General features: G+C 59.1%; 1 protein-coding gene across 1 annotated transcript in view; it reads right to left on the reverse strand.

Annotated features, from left to right (window-relative positions):
- Positions 1-24882, reverse strand: part of Sdk2 (sidekick cell adhesion molecule 2) — a 137308-nt gene that overhangs the window by 13202 nt on the left and 99224 nt on the right. The window contains exons 33-41 of the mRNA XM_071603864.1: positions 24522-24592; positions 22937-23072; positions 21598-21654; positions 20225-20326; positions 20023-20138; positions 11848-12034; positions 9364-9501; positions 6891-7052; positions 4247-4372 (exon numbers count right to left, since the gene is read on the reverse strand). Of these exons, the coding sequence (XP_071459965.1) occupies positions 4247-4372; positions 6891-7052; positions 9364-9501; positions 11848-12034; positions 20023-20138; positions 20225-20326; positions 21598-21654; positions 22937-23072; positions 24522-24592 (1095 nt within the window). The remainder of the gene's footprint in view (positions 1-4246; positions 4373-6890; positions 7053-9363; positions 9502-11847; positions 12035-20022; positions 20139-20224; positions 20327-21597; positions 21655-22936; positions 23073-24521; positions 24593-24882) is intronic.

Raw genomic sequence — 24882 nt, forward strand, 5'->3', positions numbered from 1 at the left:
AGAGGGGGTGCCACAGGTGAGAGGAGCCTCGAGTCCTGCCCAAACCCATCCCGCCACTCCCCAAGGCATTGGGTGGCCACTGGCTCAATGCTGAGGGTTCAGTGCTTGGTGCTGAGGGGTCCCCAGTGGGTGCTTTTTAATGACACAGTTTGGAGTGTGTCTTTTATTCTTTGTTATTAAGACATCTGTGAAACATTAATAAAATATGCACAAAGCAGAAAATACAGCATCAACCAACCCAATCCAGGTTGAATATCCTTAATCTGAAAATCTAAAATCTGCAATGCTCCAAAACCCAAAATGTTTTGAGCACTAGGAGACAGACCACAAGTGGAAAATTCTTCACCACAAAAATTTATTTCATGAGCAAAATTATTAAACTATTGTGTGAAATTATCTTCAGGCAATGTGCATAAGATGTATAGGAAACAGAAATGAATTTTGTATTTAGATTTGGGTCCTAGCCCCAAGATATCTTATTATATATAAACAAATATCCCAAAATCTGAAAAAAAAAAATCCCAAGTCTAAACCACTCAGGTCGAGGAATTTCGGAGAAGGGAGATCCAACCTGTACCACACCTGGAGAAATAGATTCAACCTCTTTACCCTTGCATAGAATGAGCTCCACCTCTTGTGTTTTCTGAGTTACTAAAATGGCTGGTAACTCTGATGTAAGAGGCTGTCTAAGATCTTGTCATATGGGAATATTCTACTTCACCCACCGGGCCCCTACCTTTCCTGATCCCCTTTCTTACTTTAAACATGGAGTGGCAGCAGGTGGAAGTAAGAGGACCCACCCCTACACCCGTTTTTCTTTTTCAGTAACCCTGCAAGGACGTTTCAGGTTTCTTGAGAGGGTTTGGTCAAGTGGCCTGGAGTGGCCGGGATCATTCTGGGCTACCTTTTCTCTTGTTTTTTTTTTTTTTTTTTTCTTACCAGGGATTGAGCCCAGGGGTGCTTAACCACTGAGCCACACGCCCAGCTCTTTTAAACTTTTGAGACAGGTTCTCACTTAGTTGCTGAGGGCCTCGTTAAATCGCTAAGGCTGGCCTCAAATTTGCGATCCTCCTGCCTCAGCTCCCTGAATATAGGGGTGCACCACCAAGACTGGCTCACTTCCACTTTTCTTAGGAGCAGAGATCAGAGAAGAAAGAGGGACGATGTCTCTTGGCCCCTGTCTGTTTGCCCCATGAGGCGAGCTTTGCCAGGGCCCTGTGGCATCCATCATGGTGGCAGGGAGGCCAGAAGGGGCCCTGGCCAGATGCTCTGCGTGGGGTACAGGGACCAGCCTGGCCTCTGGAGGGAGGCACTTTCCTGCTGAGGTTAGAGGAGAGATAATTGGAAATGTCTCCTTGGAGTAAGGCCCCTGGGGCCCTCGTCTGACCCCTTCTTCATGGGGACAAGGGGCCAGAGGTCTTAGAAACACCTTGGGGGACTGAGCTCACATGTCCTCCCCCAGTGGCTGGATACAGGTGTTCACCCAGTCACCAGTGGGCCCTCCAGGCTGCTCTCCGGGAGCAGCACCTCCGGCTTCACCCCCACAGCCCCTCTCGACAGGCTCCTGAACTCCTTCCGGAAAGAGCTGCCCCTAGGCTGAAGCCGGCTCCCTGCTCAGCATCACGTCCCTGGCCTGGAGGGGTCAACGTTTCTAACAGAACCAGCGTCTCAGTCCAGAGCGCCAGCAGAGTTGCCCGGGGTCCTATCGCTGTTTCTGACTTTTGGACCAAGTATGTGGCAGGACCAGCTAAGGGCAGCCTGTTCCCATCCAGTGTGGACCTTGCTGACTTGGGGAAGGTGACAGGGGCCCTGCCAATCTTCACGGCTTCTCCTCACCCAAGGCCCAGCGTCCTGAGCCTCAGCCTCATGGAACAACAGCCTCTGATGTTCCTGAGTCTCTGCTTGTACACATCCTATCTTTTGTTCAATCTCTTTCTTGTTTGGCTGCAAAATTCCTCCAGGGCAAGGCTCTGGCCTTGTTGGTCTCGGTGCAGACTGAGCCCCCAGCACAGATGCCTTCTAAGTGTTTGCTGAATAAATGAACCAAGTCTTTCTCCCCTGGCCTGTGCCCAGTTTTGGTGCTTCCTGCCTTGAAAGGCCAGAATTTGGGGCAGGTGACTGGGTTCTCTTGCTCACCTTGCAGAAGCTATTGTGAGGATAATGGCAAGGACACCCTAACTCCCTGCTTTCCTCTCCACGCAAGGGCAACGGTGAGAGGAAGGAACTGCTATCCCCTTTTTCAGATGAGAAAACCAAGGCTCAGAGAGCTTAAGTCATCTTCCCCAGGTCACTCTGCCACAGGGGCAGAGCTGGAGTTTCCGCCTGGGGTGGTCCGGCTCCTGGCATTGAACTTCCTCTGGTGCCCAGGACAGTGCCTGGAGCAATCAAGGGCTAATTCACTGCCCGCAGGCTTGTGGGGGACCCTGCTGCTGCCTTCTAGAAGCTGAGGTCTCCTGCCTGCTGTCTCTCTCCCCTTATTCTACCGCAGACAGAGACAAAGGGTGGGGCCGGGGCAGCAGGGCCAGGCCAGAAGCTTCTGGAACGTGTCACGGTGGCCCTGGCCTTCAGCCCTGGGAGCTGGCTGGTCTGCAGGGCCAGGTCCACGGGTCTTTAAGTGGCCAGAGTGAATCCCTCCCGGCCATGCCAGGTACCTCCCCAGCCTGTAGAAAGTGGGATGTTCTGCTTCTTCTGTATAACACAAAGCACAAGCCAGGCAGGGACGAGGTACCACGAGAGCTATTTTGTCCTGAAGATAAGGAGCTTGGGAGCAGAGAGGGAGCATGAGAGGTGGGCAGCAGGCTGGGAGGACAGGCGCTGCCTATCCTGGAACAGGAGGCTTCTTGCCAACAGCCTCAGGGGACGGCCAAGACACTTCCCCAGCCCTGGCTCCTGCCCCTCTTCCCCGTGGGTGGAAGAGGGCTGCCGCGGGGCTCTCTGGGGCTGCTTGGCCCTGGCCTTTTATTAAGTCTTGTCTTGGTCCTTCCTTTTCTGCTCAGTCCTCGATTCCACCTGTGCCGGTACAACGGCACCAACTGCCAGGGCTGGGAGGGCAGAGACGAGCTGATGTCATGGCACCCAAACTTAGAACTCCAAGGCCCGTGCTGGGCCTCCCTAGGGACACTGGAAAATCAACAGGCTGGAGTCCAGGGCCAAAATTCCATAGCTGGCAACCAGGTCGGCCAACGTGGTGGGATAAACAGGCGCAGGCCCCAGTTGGGAGAAGCACACAGTGGTCTCCTGGCCAACTCAGCTGCCTGCACTAGAGGGGCAGGGAGGGACCATCTGGAGCGGGGACTGAGCCAGCACCATGTGAATCTCAGGCAATTTGGCGCATCTGAGCTGCTAGATGGATTAGCTATTGCAACTGTGATTATTAGCAGAATATTAAGACAATGGCTGGTGGCAGCGGCCTTGGGAACCCCTAGAGTTATTAACTCTGCTTTTGGGGATGACTAGCCCTCGACTCTGCAGAGGTGGTACTGATTTGTCTCTGGAATGATTCGATATTCCGCATGGGAAGCTTTAGCTATTGATCCGCTTGAGGACTTCTCATTATGATTATTATTTGCTATCGGGTTAGAGCAACAAAGTCTTTCCTTTCCCGGATTCAATCTCACAGCCACAGATCCGCATGACACCCCAAAACAAGCCTGCCGCGCTCGGCTGCCCGTGGTGCCTCTGATTAACCTGGAAACCTGACGACCCAGGAACAGGGGTCCTGTAAGGGGAGCCCAGGAAGCAGGGAAACAGGAGGGGACAGAGAGCAGTCGCCCCGAGTGACTTATCAGCTGCTCATCCCCTGATGGCTTTGGAACTTCTTGTGATTGGATTTCAGGCTTGACAGGAGAGGCCGGTGCAAGGGCACGAACTGCCAGGGCCGGGATGCAGAGACGAGCTGACAGGCAGCGGGCCCTCCTTGGCCAAGCAGCGTCCGCCAGGCGCTCGGGAGGATGTGGGATTTAACCACCGTGCGCCACATTCTTCTGGTTTCTGTGATCATCCTCAACCCAGATCAGACCTCGCCTAGAACTAAGGGTCCTTCTCTGGTGGCTTCTCACCCAAACAAGAGTCCAGCTCAGAGGAGCCCCAGGCCCCTGTTTCTCCCTCCCCAACAGGGCCCCAGCAGCCCCCCATCCGCAATAGCATGATGTGGGGGCTCAGGAAGGGGCAGGAAGAGAGCTGTGGAGACTCGGCCCAGGGGGAGAGGCAGCCCAGCCAGGCAGGGCCCATCCCAGTGTGCGCCCACCTGAAGGCCTGGCCTCTATGACATAGCGGGTGATGGGCCCTTTGCCAGGGTCTCCGCTGGACCAGTGGATGGCGATGGCAGAGCTGTACCGCACGAGGATGGGCACTCCTGGAGGTCCTGGGGCACCTGCAAACCACACAGTGGGCGAGGGGTTACAGAACCCAGCAGCCGTCCAGCCCCTCAACCTGGGCTGGAGGAGCAGGAGCCGGGTGGCCAGCCCACCCCGGCCAGAGCCGCGATGCTGAGGCCCGAGGAGCGTGCTTCCTTCAGGCCCGCCAGGGTGCACCCTGCTGGTCACCCCTGCACCCCACTTCCAATCCCAGGGCAGCAGAGGGCATGAGATAAGCAGGAAAGAGTCAAAGGGGTTTGGTCCCAGCCCAGAAATGATCGGATGGGTGACTTCGATCACTTTTCATGTCCCTCCAGTGTGCCTCAGTGTGTCCATCTAGAAGGGCCTCCGGGAGGCTAAGGCCTGACGGGATGTGTCCTGGGGGCGGCAGAGGTGGCCGCCGTGAGAGCAGATGGGAGTGCTGGCTGGGAGGGGGCTGAAGTGCTCCCACTCTCCTTTCCTGGCAGGTGATGGTGACATCGCCCTACCTCCTGCTTGAACTTTCCCTGCCCCCAACTGCACTTGCTGCTAGGCCAGGTGAGGAGAGAGGAGGCCCCAGGAGCCTGGGCAGGCGGAAGGAGGAAGAACTGAGCTCCCTGCCGCTCTTCTGGCCTGTAGGTGTGTCCAGGGAGCAGCCTGGGACATCGCCAGCCAGGAAACCAGAGCAGGAGACAGGAGGTTGCTTCTGTAGACGGAGGAGTGTCAGGCATCTGTGTACAGAGGGCCCCGCGCCCCTTCCTTTCTTGGGGAGCACCTGCCAGGGCAAGTGGGGTACCTGTCCTCTGGGTTGCTGCTGTCTCCAAGCCCCCGTCCCTCCTGCTGTCATCCACCAAGCCTGCTTCCCCCAGACATGAGCTTGGCCTCTCCAGAGCCCGGCACGTAGTAGGTGCTTCCTGGGTGCTTTTGGGACCCAGGAAGGTGCTGGAGTACAGGCGGCTGGGGGCTGCCTGGTGAAAATGGCAGAGAGCCCAGCACTGCACTGAAGCTCCTCCAGGCCAGCAGAGCATGTCGGCCTGGACAGGAGGCCAGGGACTGGTCACACGGCTGGGCAGCTCACTGCTGGGCCTCTGCATCTGTCCTGCACTGTGGCCTTGGAGGACTTTATCTCCTTCCTCCCTCCCTGCCCTGAGGAGCATCCTGCCTGCAGTCCAGGGGACAGTAGAGCTGGATCTTTCAGGTGTGGAGGGTGGGGGTGACCCTGGGACAGGACAGTGCTCAGGGCTGAGGGAGGGGCTGGGGCACTGCCCAGGGCTCCCCGCAGGCTCCTCCCACCCGTAAGGGCTGGGCGGCCATGTTCTTTCTTTCTGGGTGTCTCTCCAGCCTCCTGCCTGCATCTGCCACCTTCCATAGAATAGCCACCCTCCGGGTGACCCTCTCCTGTCCCCAGCCACTGAGTAGCCCTCCCTTTGCTGGCCAGGGCCCTTCCTGCTTGTGGTTCCTGGGAAGACTTAGGTGCATGCGTCTAGGGTGGGGCTGGGGTCAGGTGCAGGGTGGAGCTGGCCGCTGTCTCCAGTGCCCTGCGGCCTTTCTCTTCAGGGTGCCCACAGACAGGTCTGCTCCTCGGCAGAACCATTCCCGGGAACAGAAAGTGACCAGAAAGGAAAAGGGAGGAGTGGCCAGCTGGGGCCACCACCGGGAGACAAATCCGCTGCACGTGCAAGGACAGGAGACCCCCCCTAGAGCCCAGGCCTCCTGGGGAGAGGTCTCCGTTGTGTGGGTGGGGAGGGCGGAGGGAGGGCAGGGGACGTCTGGGATAGGCTGTGGACTTTCTGAGTTAAGGAGGGGGTGGGCAACATGGCCGAGAGGTGGCTCTTGTGTTCAGGATGGGCTGGGCCAGGACTCTGGAGCCTAAACCAGGCGCCACACACAACTGGGGGAGGACGCCAGAGAAGGGGGATGGTTAAGGGAGGTGATCAGGGAGGGCTTCAAAAGCAGAGAGTTCAGACATGCATAAATACAAAATGGCATTTTGTGGTGTAAAGGTGGCTGGGCGGAGGGTGAGGGGCTTGGCTCTTCAGAGGTTGCCTGCTCCACCAAAATTCCCAGAGGTGCCAAAGTGGTCACACCCTCCAGGTATTCCTGTGATTGGTGCAGATTGCTGGGCGCCCCCTCCGTCCCAGGGAATCAACATCTCTGAGCCCGCACCCTGGAATGCACACTGTAACAGGAGCTGAGGGGACTCTTCTGTACCCACTCTGAGGGCATTGGTGGTTCTGGGGTTGGGCCAGGCCAGAGGCAGGGGACCTACTGACCTGCGTCCTTCCTGGAGGGAGGTGATGGAGGCTGGGAGGGACAGAAAGGGGCACGTGGACAGGACTGAGCCCTGAGAGGAGGGTCTGGGTTTGTGACTTAAGGATCCCAAGGACTCAGATGCCATTAACCAAGTACAGAGCCCAGGAGGCTGGAGGAAGGGAGGGGATGGGTGGGGGAAGAGCCAGCTCTGCGCTCCCACTCTGTCTGCAGGGTCTAGCACAGCTCTTGACACCTGGGGGCCCCCTCTGATTTGGGGTGCTGAAGTGCTTATTGCTCCCCTACCTTCTCCTGGGCCTGTGGTGACGTTGGCTTCAATCTCCGGCCCGTAGGTGAAGGTCTTGGCTCTGATGCGGAACCTGTAGGTCATGCCCTCGGCCAGGTCCTTCACCTTCAGCCACAGAGGGCTGCTCCCCTTCACGTCCACTGTCACGATCTTGCTGACCCCTGGGGAGGCACGGTGAGCAGGGGTTGAAGAGCTCGTAGGAGCGAGGCCACAGGGGCCACTCGGAGCTGTGGGGCAGGGGCAGCAGCCTGAGCCCCCAGACACAGGCTAAGCCTGCACCCCTGGAAATCAGGCTGAAATGTCACCAGCCCCATGGCCACTCAGTTTCCCAGAGCACAGTCCTCTAACTGTTCTTGGAGAGAGCGCGTAGTGGTCAAACCTTGAGAACATCTGTGACCTGAACAGGGTCCGGTAGCACCCGGTGGGAAGAGCACTCACCATCCTGTTGCACTTACAACGGTACCCCACACTGACGTCACCCCACTTTTATCTCCTATATAACGTCGTGTGGAACTTGAATTCTAGGCACTGTCAGGAAAGCCTTCTGTCTTTCCATGAGCTGGAGGGGACACCGGTGACCGGCTCCAGACCCCACCCTGGCCCTACCCCCAGTCCCACCTCTAGTCTCCTCTGTCCTCCAAAGGGAGCTGAGATCCCCCAGGGCCTCCATCACCTGCCCCTTTTTAGGACAGAAATGAGGCTGTCCCGGCACCCCAGGTCACGGCAACCAGAGGGCAGGCTGGGGGCTGCTTTCAGGTGGGGGTGTGTGCTCTGAGTCCAGCCCCTTCACTGCCAGCCTCCCTGAGGGCCAAGTTCCTTTCCCATTCCAAGGTCCCTGCTGGTCACCATGCAGGGACAGGTTTTGCAGTCCTGGGCTCAGACCCCAGCGCTGGCCCTGGGTGTCTTTGGGCATGTCTCCCAGCCTGGCTCCAGCTGGTTCTTCTATTGATCCAGGGGATTAAGAGCCCTAAACAGGGAGCACCCTAAACATAAGAACAGAGCGCCCAGCACACGGCGGGGGGGGGTGCCTGGTCGATTCATTGAGGAGGGAACAGTGAGAGGGTGGGACAGCGGGAGTCAGGACCAGGACACGGGGCACCTGTTCCCTGACACTGCTGGACACACCCCTTGCCTGCTGGGCCTTGGTTTTCCCTGCAGGGGAGGGGGCTGCTGGAGTCCTGGGAGGCTGGTTTGCTGCTGGCCCACACCGGGGCTGGAGCAGGACCTGGGCAGACATGGTGCTGGCCGGACAGGGCTTCGTCCAGCCTCATGGTGAGCTGGGATGTGACGGGGAGGGCGGGAAAACGTAAGCAGATACAGCTCAGCCGGAAGTTTGTACTGAGCCCCTGCATCTTGTCTCTGTGACCTCCGTCCTGGGACCTGTCCCCAGGTCTCCTCCTCAGGCCCCACTCCCCCTTGGTATCATAACGCACAGGTCCACTCTGCGGGACAAGCTCCTGGCACCCAGGTGGTGGCCGGGGAGACTGAGGGTCATTGTTCCCTCCACTGACCCAGAACTGCTGGCAGCAGAGTGTTCCCAGGCTCCGCCCCTTGTGCTTACCAGGCTCCATTGTTGGGAGGCATGAGAGCAAGAGGGATGACCACAGAAGTGGTCACCTCCTGCCACCAGAGCACCCATGGCAGGCCAGCCACTGCCCAACAGCTCGCTAGAACCAGCAAGTCCCAGGCCTCAAGCCACCCAGCCTCCTCCCTGCCTCTAAGACCCCGGTCCCCAGAAGATGGGGAACAGCTGTTTCTGGGCACCCTGCTCAGCCGAGCTCGCTCACACCCCGTGTCTGGGCAGCCTTGGGGGGAGGAAAGCAGGCAAGTGTCTGATGTCCCCTTCAGGGTCCAAAGAGCCCTGCCTGGGGCCTGGAAGAGGGGCCTAGAGGGAGGGCAGGAGGGTCTGAGGGCAGCTTTGATGAGCGGGGCTCAGGTGTGAGGGGCATCTGTGGGGCAGGTCTCTTGATCTGCAGCTGGCAGATGGCATTAGGGGTGCAGTGACCCCCAACTTGTGCATCTTCCTGGGGAGAGGCTCCGAGGCTTTGAGCAGATTCTCAAAGGGGTTACTGACCCTCCAAAGGGCAAAGAAGGACGGCCCTGGAGGAGGGCTGAGAACTCTGGGGTTCGGGAGGTGCTGGGGTAGGACAGGACTGCCAGCGGTCCCCTTCTTCATGGTCCCTATACAGACCTGTCCACCTTGGAGACCAGGTTTCCCTGGCTGCTCTGCTTTTGGTTGACTGAGGGGAAGAATGCATTTTAGGATTCTCTGTCTAGAAGTTGGGGGGTATAGAAGCTGCCCTCGACCCCTCAACTTGCTGGTATTCAGCCTTGGGAACACCTCTTCCTGGTCTGGGCCTCAGTTTCCCTGTTCCTGTAAGGGGGGGAAGACTCTCACTGCTTCTAACCAGTGCACAGCGACTGTGGCAGGGACCGCGGAGGACAGGGGCTGTGTGGGGCAGGTCCACTCACCGTCCACGGGGGTGCAGGGCTCGTAGACCACCCTGTAGCCCTCCAGGACACCGTTGGGGAGCTGCGGGGCTTCCCAGGACACGTTCACTGAGGTCGTGGTCAGCTCGCTGAACTTGACTGAGCTGGGCGCGCTGGGGGCTGGGGAGACAGCACAGGGCTTTGTTTTCTCCTTCTGCGGACGGACGTTCAAAGTGTTGGGTTTGGCTCCAAGAAACTAGCGGGAGTGCTTGGGCCCGGGCCCGGGAAGAACAAGAATGCCCGGCTTAGAGCAAGGCTGCAGGAGGGGTCACCAGAGGCCACTGGGCCCCTTCCCCGCCTCCCTCCATGTTAGCACTCGAATTTCCCAGATTGAAGACCCTGGAACAGGAAGAAAAGGGAGCTGCATTTCCCTCTCAGGTTGGAGAATTTGGACTTGTCCCTGAGGAGCGGCTGTGAGCCTGGCTAGCAGCCCGGGGCCAGCCATCGCACGTCCAGGGTCACCGTGGGGCAAGGCTACTTCCTGGCTTTGAGGGGTGCAGCTTTCGACTTTCCTGGTGAGTGAGGAGGTGGGGTGTGCGGGCCTCAGACCACAAGGAGGACACTAATCAAGGAGAGGCCGGGACGTAGCCGGCAGAATGGCCTTCCCCTTGCCCCAGCTCATCCCAGAGACACCATGCTGTCAGGAGGAGCCAGAGCCAAGGACGGTCAAAGGCTCCGGAGGGGCAGGGATGTTTCTCAGCCGCTGTCCTGAAACATGGGTGGGGGGCCTCAGAGGGGGACCGAGAGGAAGGCAGGAAGCATCCCCCTCCACGTGTCCCGGATGGACAGGCTATTATTGTCCGGCGCTGCCTCCCCGCAGGGCTGGAGCTAATCTGGACGGGCTTCCGGCTCCAGAAGCGCCAGCTCGGGAGGCAGCGTGGGCAGCTCCGTCCTTTGAAGGAGGGAGGTGAGCTCAGGGCCCTTCCTGCCTCCCCGGGGTAGAGACGTGGGACAGAACGTTCTGTCCTGCCGCCGCAGCCACGGGAGCTTCCAGACTCCTAGAGCCTCACATCCGGCCCCAACACGCTGGCCGAGAGTGGCTGGGACGGGCAGACAGACAGACAGATAGACGAGAGACCTGCACATTCGGATGCTCATAGCCCAGCCTCAGCCTGGGGCGCCTGCTCCCTGCAGCTATTTAAGAACAAACATGATCCGCTGCAAGGAGAGCGCTGGGGTGGAAGGGGCTGTGGGGAGGCCGGGGCAGAAGCCTGCAGTGGTCCTCCGTAACCACGGGGACAGGTGCTAGGAGCCCCATGGATTTAAAAAGCCCAGGATCCTCAAATAAAATGGCACAGCATTTGTGTAGAAACTATGCCCCTCTTCCCATGCCCCAGATCCTCTCTAGGTTCCTTACAACATCCGACACAATGGACAGGCTACGCAAATAGTTGTCATACAGTATGTTTTTTAGGAAACATTGGCCAGGAAAGGTTCCTAGTGTTCAGTAAAGATGCAGTGAGAACTCTTGGTTCTCCCAGGAATCCCGGGCTCCAGCCTCTGCTCCCCCATGACCAGCTGGAGGACCTTGGGTAACAGATGTGTTTTATGGGGAGACCTTTCCCGGGTATTGCCCATCATGGGTACTGGAAGGAGGATCCAGGGTGGTTCTGCCCAGGAAGAGGCTTTGGGCCCTACATGGCTGGCTCCACATTTGCTGGCCACAGAATCCCTTCCTGATCTACCCTCCTGTCCAGCCTCCCATCTGGCCTCCCTGCCTCCAGTCTCTCTCCTCACAGTCTGTCCTCTGTCCGGCATTAAGAGCAATGATTTTCAAAATATTAACCAGATCTCATTGCTCAACTGCTTAACCCCTCCAAGGGCTTCCGTGCCCCTTAGAATTCACCCCTATCCCCCAGGCCCTCAGAGGCCTCACCTTCACCCCATTTTCTTGTGGGCACTGGGCTTTCTCTGTGTCCCTGCACTGTCCTCCAGCCGCTGGGCCTTTGCACCTGCTGTTGGGAACCTCCCCCTCAGGTCCACCTGCTCCTGAACTTCCCACAGCTGGCCTCTTCTCAGCCAAGCCTCAGCTCGGATGTCCCCACCTTCCTGAGGCCAAGTCACCCACTGTGGCTAACTAATCTATTTGCTTAGATTCCCGCCCCTCACCAGGGTGGGGACTTGTTGGACCAGTTGTCCCTGGCATCAAGCAGTGTGGGCTCATAGAGGACGCTCAGATATTGGCCGGATGAACAGAGGCAGGGGGATGAAGGGAGGAGGGGAGAGCCAGGCAGGGGGTAGTAGGAATCTGGGGCCGGGGTGAGTGCTGGTGAGACGTGGGGGCTTTCTCACAGCTTATGGGGACAGCTTCTCTTTTCGGAGCTCTCTTGTCTGGGCCCCTCTTTGGGGCTGGGTTCTCGCACCCTGAGGATGTCTTGGGGTCCTGAGTGCCCAGCCCAGATCCTCAGCGGATCAGGCAGCCGCCCCTCTGAGGCAGACCAGCCTCTCCCTGGGGTCTGTCCCCACCTGCTTGCTGGGTTTGGCCCCAGGCGGGGGTGCTCCGAGGCCCGTCTCCTGCGGCGTTGAAGGCCGCCACGCTGACCATGTAGGCAGTGTAGCCGGTCAGGTTCTTGAGCTTCACGCCATTCTCAGCCAGGAAAAGCGTCTTCACGCGCTCCGTTAGGTTCTGCCGCTGGGCTTCCCAGAAATATATCTGTGGGCACAGAGGGCTGTGGGAGTGAGGGGGACAGAGACACAGGGCTCCCCTCCTGGCCCTGGCCCACCGGGGCCTTAGAGACACATTTGCTGTGTGAGGCGTCCAGGAAACAGGAGTTTCTAGATGCTGTAGAAACCTCGCCAGGGCCTGGCTTCTCCCAGCCAAGGGCCCCAGTTGACAGTGGGACTGTCAACACCACGGGGTGCAGTCCCTGGCGGCTCCTTCCGCAGTCCCTGTAGGGCCTCCCACTGGACATCAGCCTCTGATTACAGATCCTGGAGGAATCTGCCAGCTGTCAGGCAGGAAGCTGGGCCGAGAGGTGAGCGCCAACAGAGCCCCCCACCCCGGCTGAAGGGGGTGCACGGGCAGCAGCACCCCACCTGGGAGTGGCTGGGAGAGGGTGAGCCCCAGCCACCGGCCCCCAGACCTGCTGCAGGTTACCGAGGACTCCAGGGAGCACGGGCCACACTGGTGTGCAAAGCCTGCTACAGAGGAAGGCCGGCTAAGAAGGCAGTGGCCTGGGCACGCTGTTTACTAGCAGTGACCTGGCCAGGTGACTTCTCTGAGCTGCAGTTTTGTCATGTATACAGCTCCCGGTTGTCATGGGAGGTGAAGGTCATGAGAACAGGTATGGCCCAGTGCCTCGGGGGGGGGGGGGGGGGGGGCGGGCGTGGGGGGCGTGGCTAGCTTGGGAAGGTAGCTGTCTACAGGTTTCGGGCCAGGAGCGCAGCAGGTGCCCCATGGTGCTTCACTGATCTCGCCTCCAGCAGGGGCCGATACTCCTGGTTACCCAGTCTGGCAGATTCTTCGACTAGTTTAGAACTTTGAACCAAGGGCACCTCTTGGAGGATTCGAGATCATTTGGCGCCCCCTGCTGGCCGGAGGGGTTTCCGCACGCTTTCCATGTCCGGCTTTTCCAGGTCTCAGTCTGGAGGAAGCCCATGAAGGTGAGCCTCTTCTTACATGGGTGGATGGGCAGGAGTTGAGGTGGTCATTCATAAAGCCACTCATTCCTCCCTTGTCCATTCACAGCAACGGGGACGCAGGGCTCCTGCGTTGAGGGGAAAGGTCTGCCCGTAGGTGGGATTTGGAAATGCACACCAGGAGAATCGACAGACTCCCGTAGATAGAGGGCCTGGGCACTCAGCGTTGGGAGGAGAGTTGGAACAGCAAAGGAGAGTGAGCGGGAGCCTCTGGCCAGAGAAGCCAGAGAAGCCAGCCGCCCTGGAGGAGGGAGGGACGGCCCGTCCAGCAGCTGCCAAGTCAGGACGAGACCCGAGATCTGAGCACGGTGACCAGGGGTGAACGCTTCCTTGGTGATGGATTGAGAACCTACTCAGAGGGGGTTCAAGAGAGAATGTGCCAGGCACCGTGGTGCCCGCCTGTGATCCCAGCAGCTTGGGAGGCTGGGGCAGGAGGATCGCAAGTTCAAAGCCAGCCTCAGCAACGTAGTAAGGCCCTATCTCAAAATAAAAAGGGCTGGGGATGTGGCTTAGTGATTAAGTGTCCCTGAGTTCAATCCACAGTTAGAGAGAGAGAGAGAGAGAGAGAGAACACAAGAGGAGAAGAGTTGGATGCAGAAGAAATTCCAGGAGATTATTTAAGTTTTTTTTTCCTTTTTTTAGAAAAATTGTTTTTTTTTTTCAGTTGTAGTTGGACACAAGACCTTTATTTTTATGTGGTGCTGAGGATTGAACCCAGCACCCTGCACTGCTAGGCGAGTGCTGAACTGCTGAGCCACAACCCCAGCCCCTCCAGGAGATTCTTTTTGAAGAATTATGCTGCCAAGGGACCAGCCAAAGAATGGGGATGACTGGAAGAAAATGTGAGGTCAGAAAAAGGCATCAGGAGGGAAATAAGCTGGGCACAGTGACGCGCACCTGTGATCCCAGCTACTCAGGAGGCTGAGGCAGGAGGATCACAACTTTGAGGCCAGCCTCAGCAACTTAGTGAGATCCTGTCTCAACATAAAGAGGAAAGAGGACTGGGAGTGTAGCTCAGTGGTAGAGCACCTGCCTAGCACGCCTGAGGCCCTGGGTTCAACTGCTGGTCTCACACACACACACACACACACACACACACATCTCAGAATGTGTTTGTGCCCTGTCAACAACAGCTTGGAGAAAGGACAGCCGTGGTGCAGGGCGGGGTGGGGCGGGGCGGGCGGGAGGGTCATGGCTGGCCCCAGGCCCTTGGAGAGGGGAGGTCAGGGCGCAGGACCAACCAGGGGTGGCATACACACAGACAAGCCTTCTTGTCTGGGCACTGAACGCAGCTGGCTTCGGTAGACGATGATTAACAGCAGGAAGGACTTACGCAAAGTACACAAAGGGCCTGAGCCAGGTCCAGGTCCCCAGGGGGCCGGCGGCTGAGTGGCAGTGCCAGGACGCCTGCTCCAGAGGCAGGCGCCGGGGCCCCTTTGGCTCCCCTGTGTCCCAGGCGCCCAGGGTCATGCCTGGCACGTCGCTGGTGCTGGGAAACACTGCAGGCGAGGATGTGCCTCCCGTAGACAGGGCTGGCTCAGGAGCGTGTGACGTGCCACCACTGTCCTCTACCTGCTCAGTGCCCTGTCCTTGCTTTCCTTAAGATTTATTGAGGTAATTGACAAATAAAAATTGTCTGTATTTAAGGCCATGCTCCGCGCACCGACCCCTGCAACCAAGCGCATCCACACACCCATCAGGTCACAGTTACTCTTTTTCCCTCTTGATCCAGGGGATTGAACCCAGGAGCACCTAACCACTGAGTGACACCTCGAGCCCTTTTTATTTTGAGACAGGGAGTCCCTAAGTTGCTGAGGCTGGCCTTGACCTGGCGATCCTCCTGCCTCAGCCTCCTGAGCTGGCCTGAGTCATTTGAGTTGCTGGGATTACAGGTGTGACCACTGCTCCTGGCCCATCCTTTCTTCTGTGTGTGCTGAGAACACTTAAGGTCTACCCTCAGCAAATTCCCACTGTGCGGTTCTATAAGCTATCATCACTATGCTGCTGTACACGAGACCCCCCCAGAACGAATCTGTCGGTGTAACTGGACTTCTTAGGCTCTGGCCAGTCTCCGTTTCTCCCTGGCCGGGCAATCACCCTTCCCTGCTTCTATGAGTTTGACTATCTCATTTTTCCCTCGCCGCTGAGTTTGACTACTTTAGACTCCATGTGTAAGAGAGCTCAAGTAGCATGTGTCTTTCTGTGTTTGGCTTATTTCACTTAATAGAATGTCTTCTGGGTTGGTGCAGGTGCGAGCGGCAGGCTTTCCCTCCTGAAGGTTGGGTAACATTCCCTGCCTGTCTGCATCCACGCTGCGCTTTCTCCACCCACTCACCCACGGGTCAACATTCAGGCTGGTTCCACATCTTGGCTGTGATGGATCAGGCTGCAATGAATATGGGAGGCAAATATCTCTTCAAGATTCTGGTTCCAAGACGGGCGCAGTGGTGCACCCCCGATCCCAGCAACTCTGGAGGCTGAGGCAGGAGGATCTAACGTTCAGGCCAGCCTCGGCAACTTAGTGAGGGCCTGTCTCAAAATTCTAAAAAATTAGAAAAGGGCTGGGGATGTAGCTTGTCTCCAGCCGTCCATGGGCCGTGTGTGGGGACCGTTGCGCACAGTAGCCAGATGAGGGGTAGTCTGGCATGGCGGACTCCTGGTCAGGGTGATGCAGGTGAGCCCCCCTCAAGCTCTGCCTAAGATCCCACACAGCACCTGAGATGGGTGTGACCTGCTAAAAGATGTCATCAATCTGCTGACCACTAGACATCAGGAAGCAAGACTCCGCCTTGAAACCTTATCCCTGCCTTTGATGTCCCTGTTATAAAATAAACCAAACTCAGGTCCTCTCTCTTTCCAGCGAGGAAGCGTGACCCTTAATTAATGTCAAAGAGCGTCCTGCCCTGGATTTAAAAAAACTACTCTGTGTTGTGTGATTTTTTTGTTTTGTTCTCTTGTTCTTAGCTTAATGTTGCAGCCAGCCCGATTGAACCCAGTTTGTTTCCTCTGCGAGGGGCGCAGTCAGGAGTAGCTCGGTCACAAAGTGCTCTGGGTTTAATCCTTAATACCAAAAAAAAAAAAAAAGGAAATCTTGATTTCAGCCAGGCCTGGTAGCACCTGTAATCTTGGACTGGGGAGGCTGAGGCAGGAGGATCACAAGTTCTAGGCCAGCCTCAGCAACTTACTTAGACTCTGTCTCCAAAGAAAAATAAAAAGGGCTGGGGATGTGGCCTAGCGGGAAAGTGCCCTTGGGCTCTTATCCCCAGTCCCAACCCCACAAAAAGCCCAATGGATTTCACTTCATTTGGATACATACCCGGAAGTGAGGCTGCTGGATAATATGGCAGCTTGATTTTTAACTTCCCGGGGAACCTCCAGGCTGTTCGGCACGGAGGCCAGGCCATCTGCACCCCGCGGACAGCGCACAGGGTTTGGGTTCCCCAGGTCCCCCGCTATCTGTGACTCCTGGATGACGGCCTCCCCGACAGGTGGGAGCCGATATGGGGCCCTGGCTTCCCCCTGCACTTCCTGGTCGTTGGCGACGTTGAGAACCTTTCCACACCTGCTGGGTATTAATGGGTCCTCTCTTGAGAACGGTCGACGGGGGTCCTTCGCCCCACTTTTAAATCGGGTCACCGGTTTTCTTGCTCTGAGTTGAGTGAGCTCCGTGTTCTGGCTCCGAACTCCCGATCAGGGGCACCGTCTGCAGGTGTTTCCTCCCATCCTGCAGGTCGCCCCCTCTGTCCACTCCTCTTTGCAGTGTCCCTGTCCTGTCCTGCTGCACCTGAAACTGGCTGAGCTGCAGCCAGAGTGAAATCCCCCCGCTGGGCGCAGACCAGCTGTCTGGGGAGAGCCGGGCTTTAAGGCAGGCGCACGGCCCGGGTGGGAGGTGGCTGGGCTATGGTACCTTGTCCCAGCCCTGGATGACCCTGTCCTGAGTCCCTGGGGATTTCAGAGGCCGAAGTCCGAGGGTACTCAGGTCTCTTCTCTTGGGTGCTGTACTGTTGCATTCAACCTACGCACATCCTCTGTGCACTTCGCCATCTCAAGGTTGGTAATACTCCCCCACGCAAAACGCAAATGCTGTGGCAACCGTGGCTGGTGGGTGGGTTTAGGAATAATGACAAGGTAAAGTCCATAAGTGTTCAGATTCTTCCTGGAAAAAATATAATTGGCACTGGGGATATATGTGTGCATATATATTATATTTTGGTGCTGGGGATTGAACCCAGGGGCGCTTTACCACTGAGCTACATCCCCACCCATTTTTAAAACTTCTTAGTTTGAAGCAGGGCCTCACTAAGTCCCCCAGGGTGGCCTGGGACCTGCCATCCTCCTGCTTCAGCCTCATGAGCTGCTGGGATCACGGCGTGCGTCTCCGCACCTGGCCCCGTAAGAGTTAACTTCCAGAAGGTGGTGTCTGGACAGGCTGGTGGGCCGTGCTCTGCCAATCCCACTAAGCCGAATCGTCTGGCCGGATTCTAGAATCTTAAATAAAGCAACCGAGACCTGCAGAACGAGATCGGTGTGATGTGACTGCCTCCCGGGTTGCACCTTGCTCCTCTCCCCCAGGCGGTGGCCGTGGGGTGCCTCCCTCCAGAAGGGCCTTCCTGTGGACTGACCTTTCTCAGGTCAGGCTTAGAACCTCCTTTATGTCTGTTAACCTCCGGGCCTTAGCACCGTCTCCCCGCGGAGGGCTCCACAGTCCACATCTGCAGCTTAGAGCCAGCTGGAGGTCCGTTGTGTCCCCAGCCTCTCTGAAGGGTCCTGCAGATGTCCAGCAGAGGTTTTGCCCTGGACATAGGTGGAGCTGGACCCTGGGTCCCCTCCGGCCTCCTCTTGGGTCCCCTCCTCCTGGGTCCTGGAGTGTCCGGTGGCTCTCCTAGGCCCTCAGTTCCTCTGGCTCTGTCTTCAGTGCGGAGCCCGAGGCCACCGTGCCTCACGGCTGCTCTGCCTGGCGTGAGTCCCAGGGTCGCCTCACCTGGCTGGATCAGTCCCTCCTCCAGTTTCTGTCCTTTCCTTTCTCAGCACAGCAGCCACAGTGACCCTCCAAGTCCACGATCCCAGTGTCTCTCCTCTGCCCAGGCCTTCCGGGGCTGTCATCTCTCGGGGTAAAAATCCAAGCCCCCGAGGGCCCTCGGTGCCTGGCCTGCTCAGCACTCATCTCTCGTCATGTTCCCCAAGTCACTCTGGGGGCTCACAGGGCTCTCCGCTGCTCTGTGGACGCTCCAAAGCCTGGCCTACCCCAGGACCTTTGCTCTTCCTGGAATGTTCCTCTTCTGGGTCTACGTGCCTTGTGCTCTGTATTCCTTTAAGTTTGGTTCAGGTCTCACTTCCTTATTAAGCTCTTCCCTAACAGCCCTGTGTAAAGTTTCGAGGTTCCCCCTCGGATCTCAGCCCTCCCCTCGACCTGCCTAATCATCTGGCAGTATTACTTATTTTGAACATTGTGATGTCCTCCCCGCTAAAAACTCAAGCTCCTATTGTCTCTTTGCTCACTGAGAACAATGCTGGGCAGAAAATAACTGCTCAACGAACACCTGTCAACCAATGACTGAGAGATGGTGCTCGAGGCCTGCACACGAAGGTGCCCGTCCACGCACACGGCACCCAGCCTGACCCAAACGCAGGATCACTTCGGCTGCGCTTGCTGGGCGGTGACACAAATACGTGGCTCCCCCTAGGTGAACCAAGGCTGAGGTTCCTCGGTTTGGGCCACGGCGGCTGCTCAGGTTTGGAGGTGTTTTCTGGAACCGGTGCCTGTCCTCGGTGCTCTGTGCGGTGCCTCGGCGCCCACACGTTTCCTGGATCTGTGTGTGAACTCACAACTTCCAAACCTCAACAGTCTGGTGGCTGCCAGCCTGCGCTGGCTCTGCGCGGCGCCCTGCCGGTTCCTTGGGAGGCATATGCTGGGGTGCAGTATTGGGTTTTCCCAGCTGGCGCGCCTGGGCACAGCCTGGAGGGTGGGATCCATCTTGGGAGCTTCCTTGGCAAGATGCCTCCCTCCCTCCTCCCTCCGCCCTCCTCCCTCCTGGATTCTGCCTTCCCTGGGGCTGCGTGGGAGGCTTGCTGGGCCTTGGCTGAGACTCAGCTGCCCCTGTGCTGGGCCAAGGGGTCACCAGGCCCTGCGGCTCATGCCCTGTGTGCCCACACCCCAGGATGCTGCCCAGGGCTTTTCTCTGGAAGGACATGTACTGACCAGGAGCCAGCCAGGTACCAGAGTGGACCCGACCCTGGCTGGGGGTGGGGCAGGCCTCCAAGCTGGCCAAGGCTACGTGTCCCAACGTCTCCAACTAAGGGGACGTGCTCCTTGGCCAGAGGCCTGAATTCTGACTCTTTGCTATTCTGTGCCCTCGACAGGCTACCCACGCAGGGTCTCGGTCTCTTCACCCGTACGGGGGCCTCTACACAAGGGGTCACGTCTGTATAATGGGTTTCCTCCTCTGTATCAAAGTCACCTGAACTGGCTTGGTTTCCTCATCTGTGTGATGGCGACTGGTATCAAACCCATCTGTCTAATGGGCTTTCGAGAGGATTGAAGAGTTCCAGAGGGCTCCATGAATTTTAGGGACCCATTAGAACACACGCCACCATCCAAAATCCAGAAATGATTTTTGAGCAGAGATTTCAAATGACCCAGTGGCACCTTTCCCACTGGGCATCTCATTAGTATCAATGTTGCGATCAGGTGACCAGATAACTCCTAGGAGGGGCCATATGTCTGGGGCTGGGCTTGGCAGGGCAGGGGTGCCGCTCAGGGGTGCTAAGAGCAGAGGTGTGGCTGGATTTCTTGCCCCTGGGTCCAGCTGCCCCCAGGACACTGGAGAGAATGAGCGTCAGTTGGTCCCAGCTGTACAATGTTTGTGTGACTTGGGTCACAGCCAAGGTGGCAGTGCACGGTGGATCCCATGGGAGAAGGAGGGGCCTGGGACCTCTCGGCCTGCACCTAGCCCCAATCCTGCCTGTGGCCCTCTGTACCCCCTACTCTCTCGGAACCCCTACCTTGTAGCCCTGGATGTCTCCGTTCTGGCTGTCCAGCGGGGGTGGCTCCCAGGTCACGTCCAGTTGCGTGGCTGTGGTGCTGTGGACGGCCACGTTTCGGGGCGCTGCTGTGGGTACTGGGGGCAGAGGGGTGGTGTGTTAGTGAGTGGACTCCAGGGAGAGCCGGCGGTGGGAGTGCCTGGGGCTGGGTGGGTGCACTCACCTGCCTCCCCCACGAACACCTCTTGCGGGGGGCTCAGGGGCCCCTCGCCCACGGCGTTGTACACGCTCATCCGAATCTCGTAGCGCCTGTGCTTGTTCAGGTCTGCGGGCGAGAGTGGGGAGGGGACAGAGGTCACCGTCCCTGCCGAAAGGAGCCTACCAGAGGCACGAGGCCCCGCAGTCCCAGCCCCTGTGTGAAGGCTCAGGAGGAAACAGGTAGGAGGCGCCCAGGGGCTCTCGGACTCCCCCTGCAGACTCTGACGTGAGACGCGGCTGCTGGCCTCCTGGCCGAGGGTGACATGGGACATTACCCGACTGGGCACTTGAGATTGAAAGGGCTCTGTTAACATTCATGCTGGGACAACTGTGTAAAACCAGCCTGTCCCGGGTGCCCTGGGCCAGGGGACAGGCGCTCCTTGCTTGTCCTATGTCCTGCCACTGTGAAGGCCAGTTCCCAGCCCTGCCCCACCTGGGGCCCCGTTGTCCCCGTGTGCCGGCTCTTTTCCTGGGGGAAGTGCTGTGGGTGGACTCGCGGCCCTTGGATGCCAAGCGCACGCTCTGCCCCCAGCTGCAGCGCCAGCCCCCACTCGGCCCTAGAGGGAGGCTTGTCAGACGGGACTTCTGGCCTCGGGAGCCCCACGTTTTGCCAAGTTTGGGGCTTAGGGGGACACGCCTGGCAAAGCTGGCTCCATCCTTCCGGGTGGGAGACGCCGTCCCTGTCCGGGTGGCTGAGAGGTTCCCCGCCCTCTGCACCCCTCCCTCTCTGGCTCCGTCCCCTCCCCCTTCCCCAGGTGGAAGTGCTAGGCACTGGGGGAGTCTCCTGGCTGACCACTGCGCAGCCGTGGGCCCCGTGGAGCAGAGGGGGACAGTTGAGGGCGTCTGGACTGGACAGGTGTGGCTTCCGCACACACGGCCCTGTGAGAGTGGCCTTGGGAAGAACCCTGCTGGGGCTTCAGGAACAGTAGGCACAGGGTGAGCCGTGGCTGGGCCCCGCTGGGGAGCCGCAGCCCAGCGCTCAGGGCAGGAGCGGCCTGGGGCAGGGAGATAGCGGGTGAGAAGAACCTCAAACTGGATGGATTGGGCAGCATCGATGGACACCTGCCCACCTGCCCAGCGGCCCCCAGAGCTCCTACCTCGGACCTGCACCATCTCCCACCTGCAGGAGGCGGTGGGCTCCTACCCCACACCCAACAGGGACGGGGTGGGCCGCCTGGTAACGGCCTCCTGCTTCCTGGGTTTGAGTCACTTGTGTGGAGGGTGGTCCTGTTCCTCAGGCACCCTGGGGCGCCTTGGCCTGGGGCGGGAGTTCTGCAGGACCCACTCCCCATCCCTGAGGAGGCCTGGGCCGCCCCAGGGCCGCCATGCAAGACTTACTGTCCAGCTCGCACTGCGTGAGGCTGGGCCGGCTCAGGTTCCGCACGGAGTACAAGGCTACGGGGAGCGGGCAGGGGGCCAGAGACAGCAGACAGAGGAGTTAGTGCCACGTCCCCGCCCCCAGGAAGCCGAGAGGGGAGTAGGGCCACGAGGAGTGGGCGAGAGCTGCGCCTTCCTGGGGCGCCGGGGCCGGTGGGAGTGCTGCTGGAAGACGCAGCTGCAGGTCAGCGCTGCCCCGACCCGGGGGCGCTGGCCCAGGGTCATGAGGACCCCTTGGAGCCCCAGGTGGCGTCCCTGGGGACAGCTCTGGGGACCCTGTAGTCCCAACCCGCTCTCCTGTTTCCGGGTACAGCCCCTGGTAAACCACCTTGAAATACCGGGGTCGTTAGTTTTCTCAGATGAACCAGAAACAATTTTACTACCAGGACCAGCCCCTGGACCTGATGCTCCTAGTTCTACACTAAGGCTCCTTTGCTAGGGGCTGCACCTGGCGTGCTCTGCTAACGGCCACTGGAGACACAGTGTGTGGGGGGGACCTGTGGGGGGCTCGGGGGTCGGGCAGGTCCCAGGCACCTCTCTTGGCGAGTGGCCCCACCAGGCCTGGTACCCTGGTCCTCTGCGCCCTGCCTACTCCTCTCCCCTTCCATGAGTCCCTGTGGAGCCCTGTGGAGGGGACACCTGTGCCACGTCCTCTCCAGACTGGCCGCCCGCTGCGCGCCCCCCGCCAGCCTGGCTCAGCCTCCTGCTTTGGCTACTTCACTGCAACAGACTCCACTGGCCTCCCTGCCCCTGGCGCCCCCGTCCCCTCAGCCACCAAAGCGGCCCTCTTAACACATAGGTCCAACCCTGGTGTCCCTTGCTGATGGCCCTGCAGGGGTCTCTCACTGGGCCCTCCAAGGGCCTCTTGCTGCTTCCTGCTCCTGTAGGGACAGGCTGCAGCCCCAGGGACCAGGGCAGGGCAGGGACTCACTAGGGGTGACAGGGGCCTTGACAGCCGCTCTTGGGGAGTGACCTGGCTTCTGTCCCTTTGGCCCTTAACCTGGAAAGCTCAGATGTCCCTCCCGAGCCTGCTCGGGGTCTCCTGGAACGGCCTCCCTCTCTGCCCTGCCCAGGGCCTTAGACCCCTCTTTTGGGGCTACTCCAAGAGGCAGGGACCTTGTCTCCATCACGGTGTGACCCGGGGGTCTTGGGGCGTGTAGAAGGTGCTCAGTAAACAGTGAGTGAAAAGTGGGGACAGGACAAGGCACACACGGGAGGAAGGCAGGGTGAGGTTAGGGGGCTTCAGGAAGCCGAGGGCTAGAGCAGGAGGAGGGTGCCCCCACCCTCAGATGTCACTCACAGGTGAGCTCCGCCCACTTGGCCCCAGGGTTGTTGATGCCTCTGAGAGTGAAGCCTCTCAGCCCCTCGTAGAGCAGCTCCCGGTACCGGATGCGGAAGCCCAGGAGGATGCCATTGACCTTGTCCTCAGCTGGGGGCTGCAGGGAAGGGGATAAGACATGAGTGGGGCCCGGGTCGCTGCTCACCCCACGCCGTCCTCTCCCCCATCATGCCTCCTGCAGCCCAGAGGGAGGGTTGTGCCTCAACATGAATAAATCAAATTAACATGGTGCATCTTTAATTCGCAAAGGGTTTCCAACGAGGCGGCTGAGTCACCCAGCATTCCCTGTAAGGCAGGGAAAGGCAAGAACCACCATGCATTTCCCTCCAACAGGGAAGGAAACCGAGGCTCAGAGACGTTAAGGCACTTGCTCATGATCACACAGCCAAGGAAGTACACCTCTGGACGTCCAAGCTGTTCGCTGTTCCTGGGCCAGGAAGCCCTTCCACGGCTCTCCCCAGGCCTGCTGAGCCCTCCTGACTACCTGGCCAGCACTTCTTGCCAGCGGAGCCCTCTCCCTGCTCCTCGGCACAGGGGAGGGTGAGTGTGCCCATGTGTGCTGCCTCCCCCGCCCACCATCATTTTCTCCTTTGCTCTCTGCTCCCGTCCGAGCTGAGTTGGAGAAGAAGCTTCCAGAGAAGGTGGGAGCTACTTTTTTATGACACCTCTTTTACAAAGCCTACTGAAACGGTTCAGCCTTTTATCAGCCCCTTGATTGCTTTCCTGGCTGCTGCCTGCGCCTCCCTACCCCCTTCCCCACGTTGGCCCCAATCTGCTCTGGCCCCTCCTGTCCCTTGCTCCTGGGTGTACCAGGGCATTCCCACTGAAGGGGGTGTCCCCTCCGCGGGCCCGTGCCTCAGCCACACACGGGCACAACCTGGTGCCCGTCCCTCTGATCCTGAGAGGCAGGGACACAGCTTGCCACCTTGGGTTCTGCGGGGGACCTGCTGGGCCAGAGGCTGGCCTGCAGAGGGCGCAGGAGGGTCCCGACGGGCAGGATACCAGGGCCGGCTGGTCGGCGAGGTTTGCCCAGAATCCTCCCCAGGCCTGGCAGGGCAGCGGTGCCCGCCAAAGAGCAGGCAGCTGGAGGAGAACGGAGGAGGGGCGCTTCCTCCACGGGGGCAGTGGTCTCCTGCTCACAGTCACAGCACAGGCTGCTGTTAGGGACCCCTGCCCTGGCTGCTGGGTCTGGGGACCTGAGAGACCCTGGGAGTCCCAAGGACTTTTCTGCCCAAGGATTTAGAAGACATGGGTTTATAAACCCGACCCTGCCACTTACAAGCTGTGTGACCTGGGGCCCTGTGTGTCCCCTCCTGCATCCCCGCCAGCAGTACGGGGTGCAGGCACCTGCCTGGTGTCTCTGGAGAGTGGAGCAGGTGTGTGGGGTGTGCAGAGTGTCCTGTTATGGGCACACGCCTGCTTGGGTCCCTGTGTCTTGCCTTTCCGTGTGCTCTAGGGCAGCCCTGGGGGGTCTTGGCTTTCTGTTCCCAGTGCAAAGCTTGTCTGAGTCCCTCTGGGAGCCCCCCCCCCCCACTGCTGCCCATACCTGCCACCGGATCAGCACGGAGGTGGTGGTGTGGGGTGTCACCGAGAGGATGGTGGGCGCTTCATCAGGGGCTGTGGAGAGACGGACAGATGGCTCTGAGGGCTGGAGCCTCAGCCCTAGGGAGCCGTGGGGCCCAGACTCCACCGACTGCGGACTGAGTCACTGCTGTGTGCCCACCAACCCACCTCCGCAGAACAAAGGGCCGGTGCAGAGGGAGAGAGGGACCCAGTCCAGACCAACAGTCCCGAACCTTCCACGCTGCCCGAGAGCCACAGGCCTCCTGGGCTGCCCCTGCCCCCTCCTCAGAAGCTTGTGAGACATCTGAAGGATGCATTTGAATGTCCGGCTGGGTCTGGGACCT

This window comes from Marmota flaviventris, chromosome 17, assembly GCF_047511675.1.
Source record: "Marmota flaviventris isolate mMarFla1 chromosome 17, mMarFla1.hap1, whole genome shotgun sequence".
NCBI classification, from domain to species: Eukaryota; Metazoa; Chordata; class Mammalia; order Rodentia; family Sciuridae; genus Marmota; species Marmota flaviventris.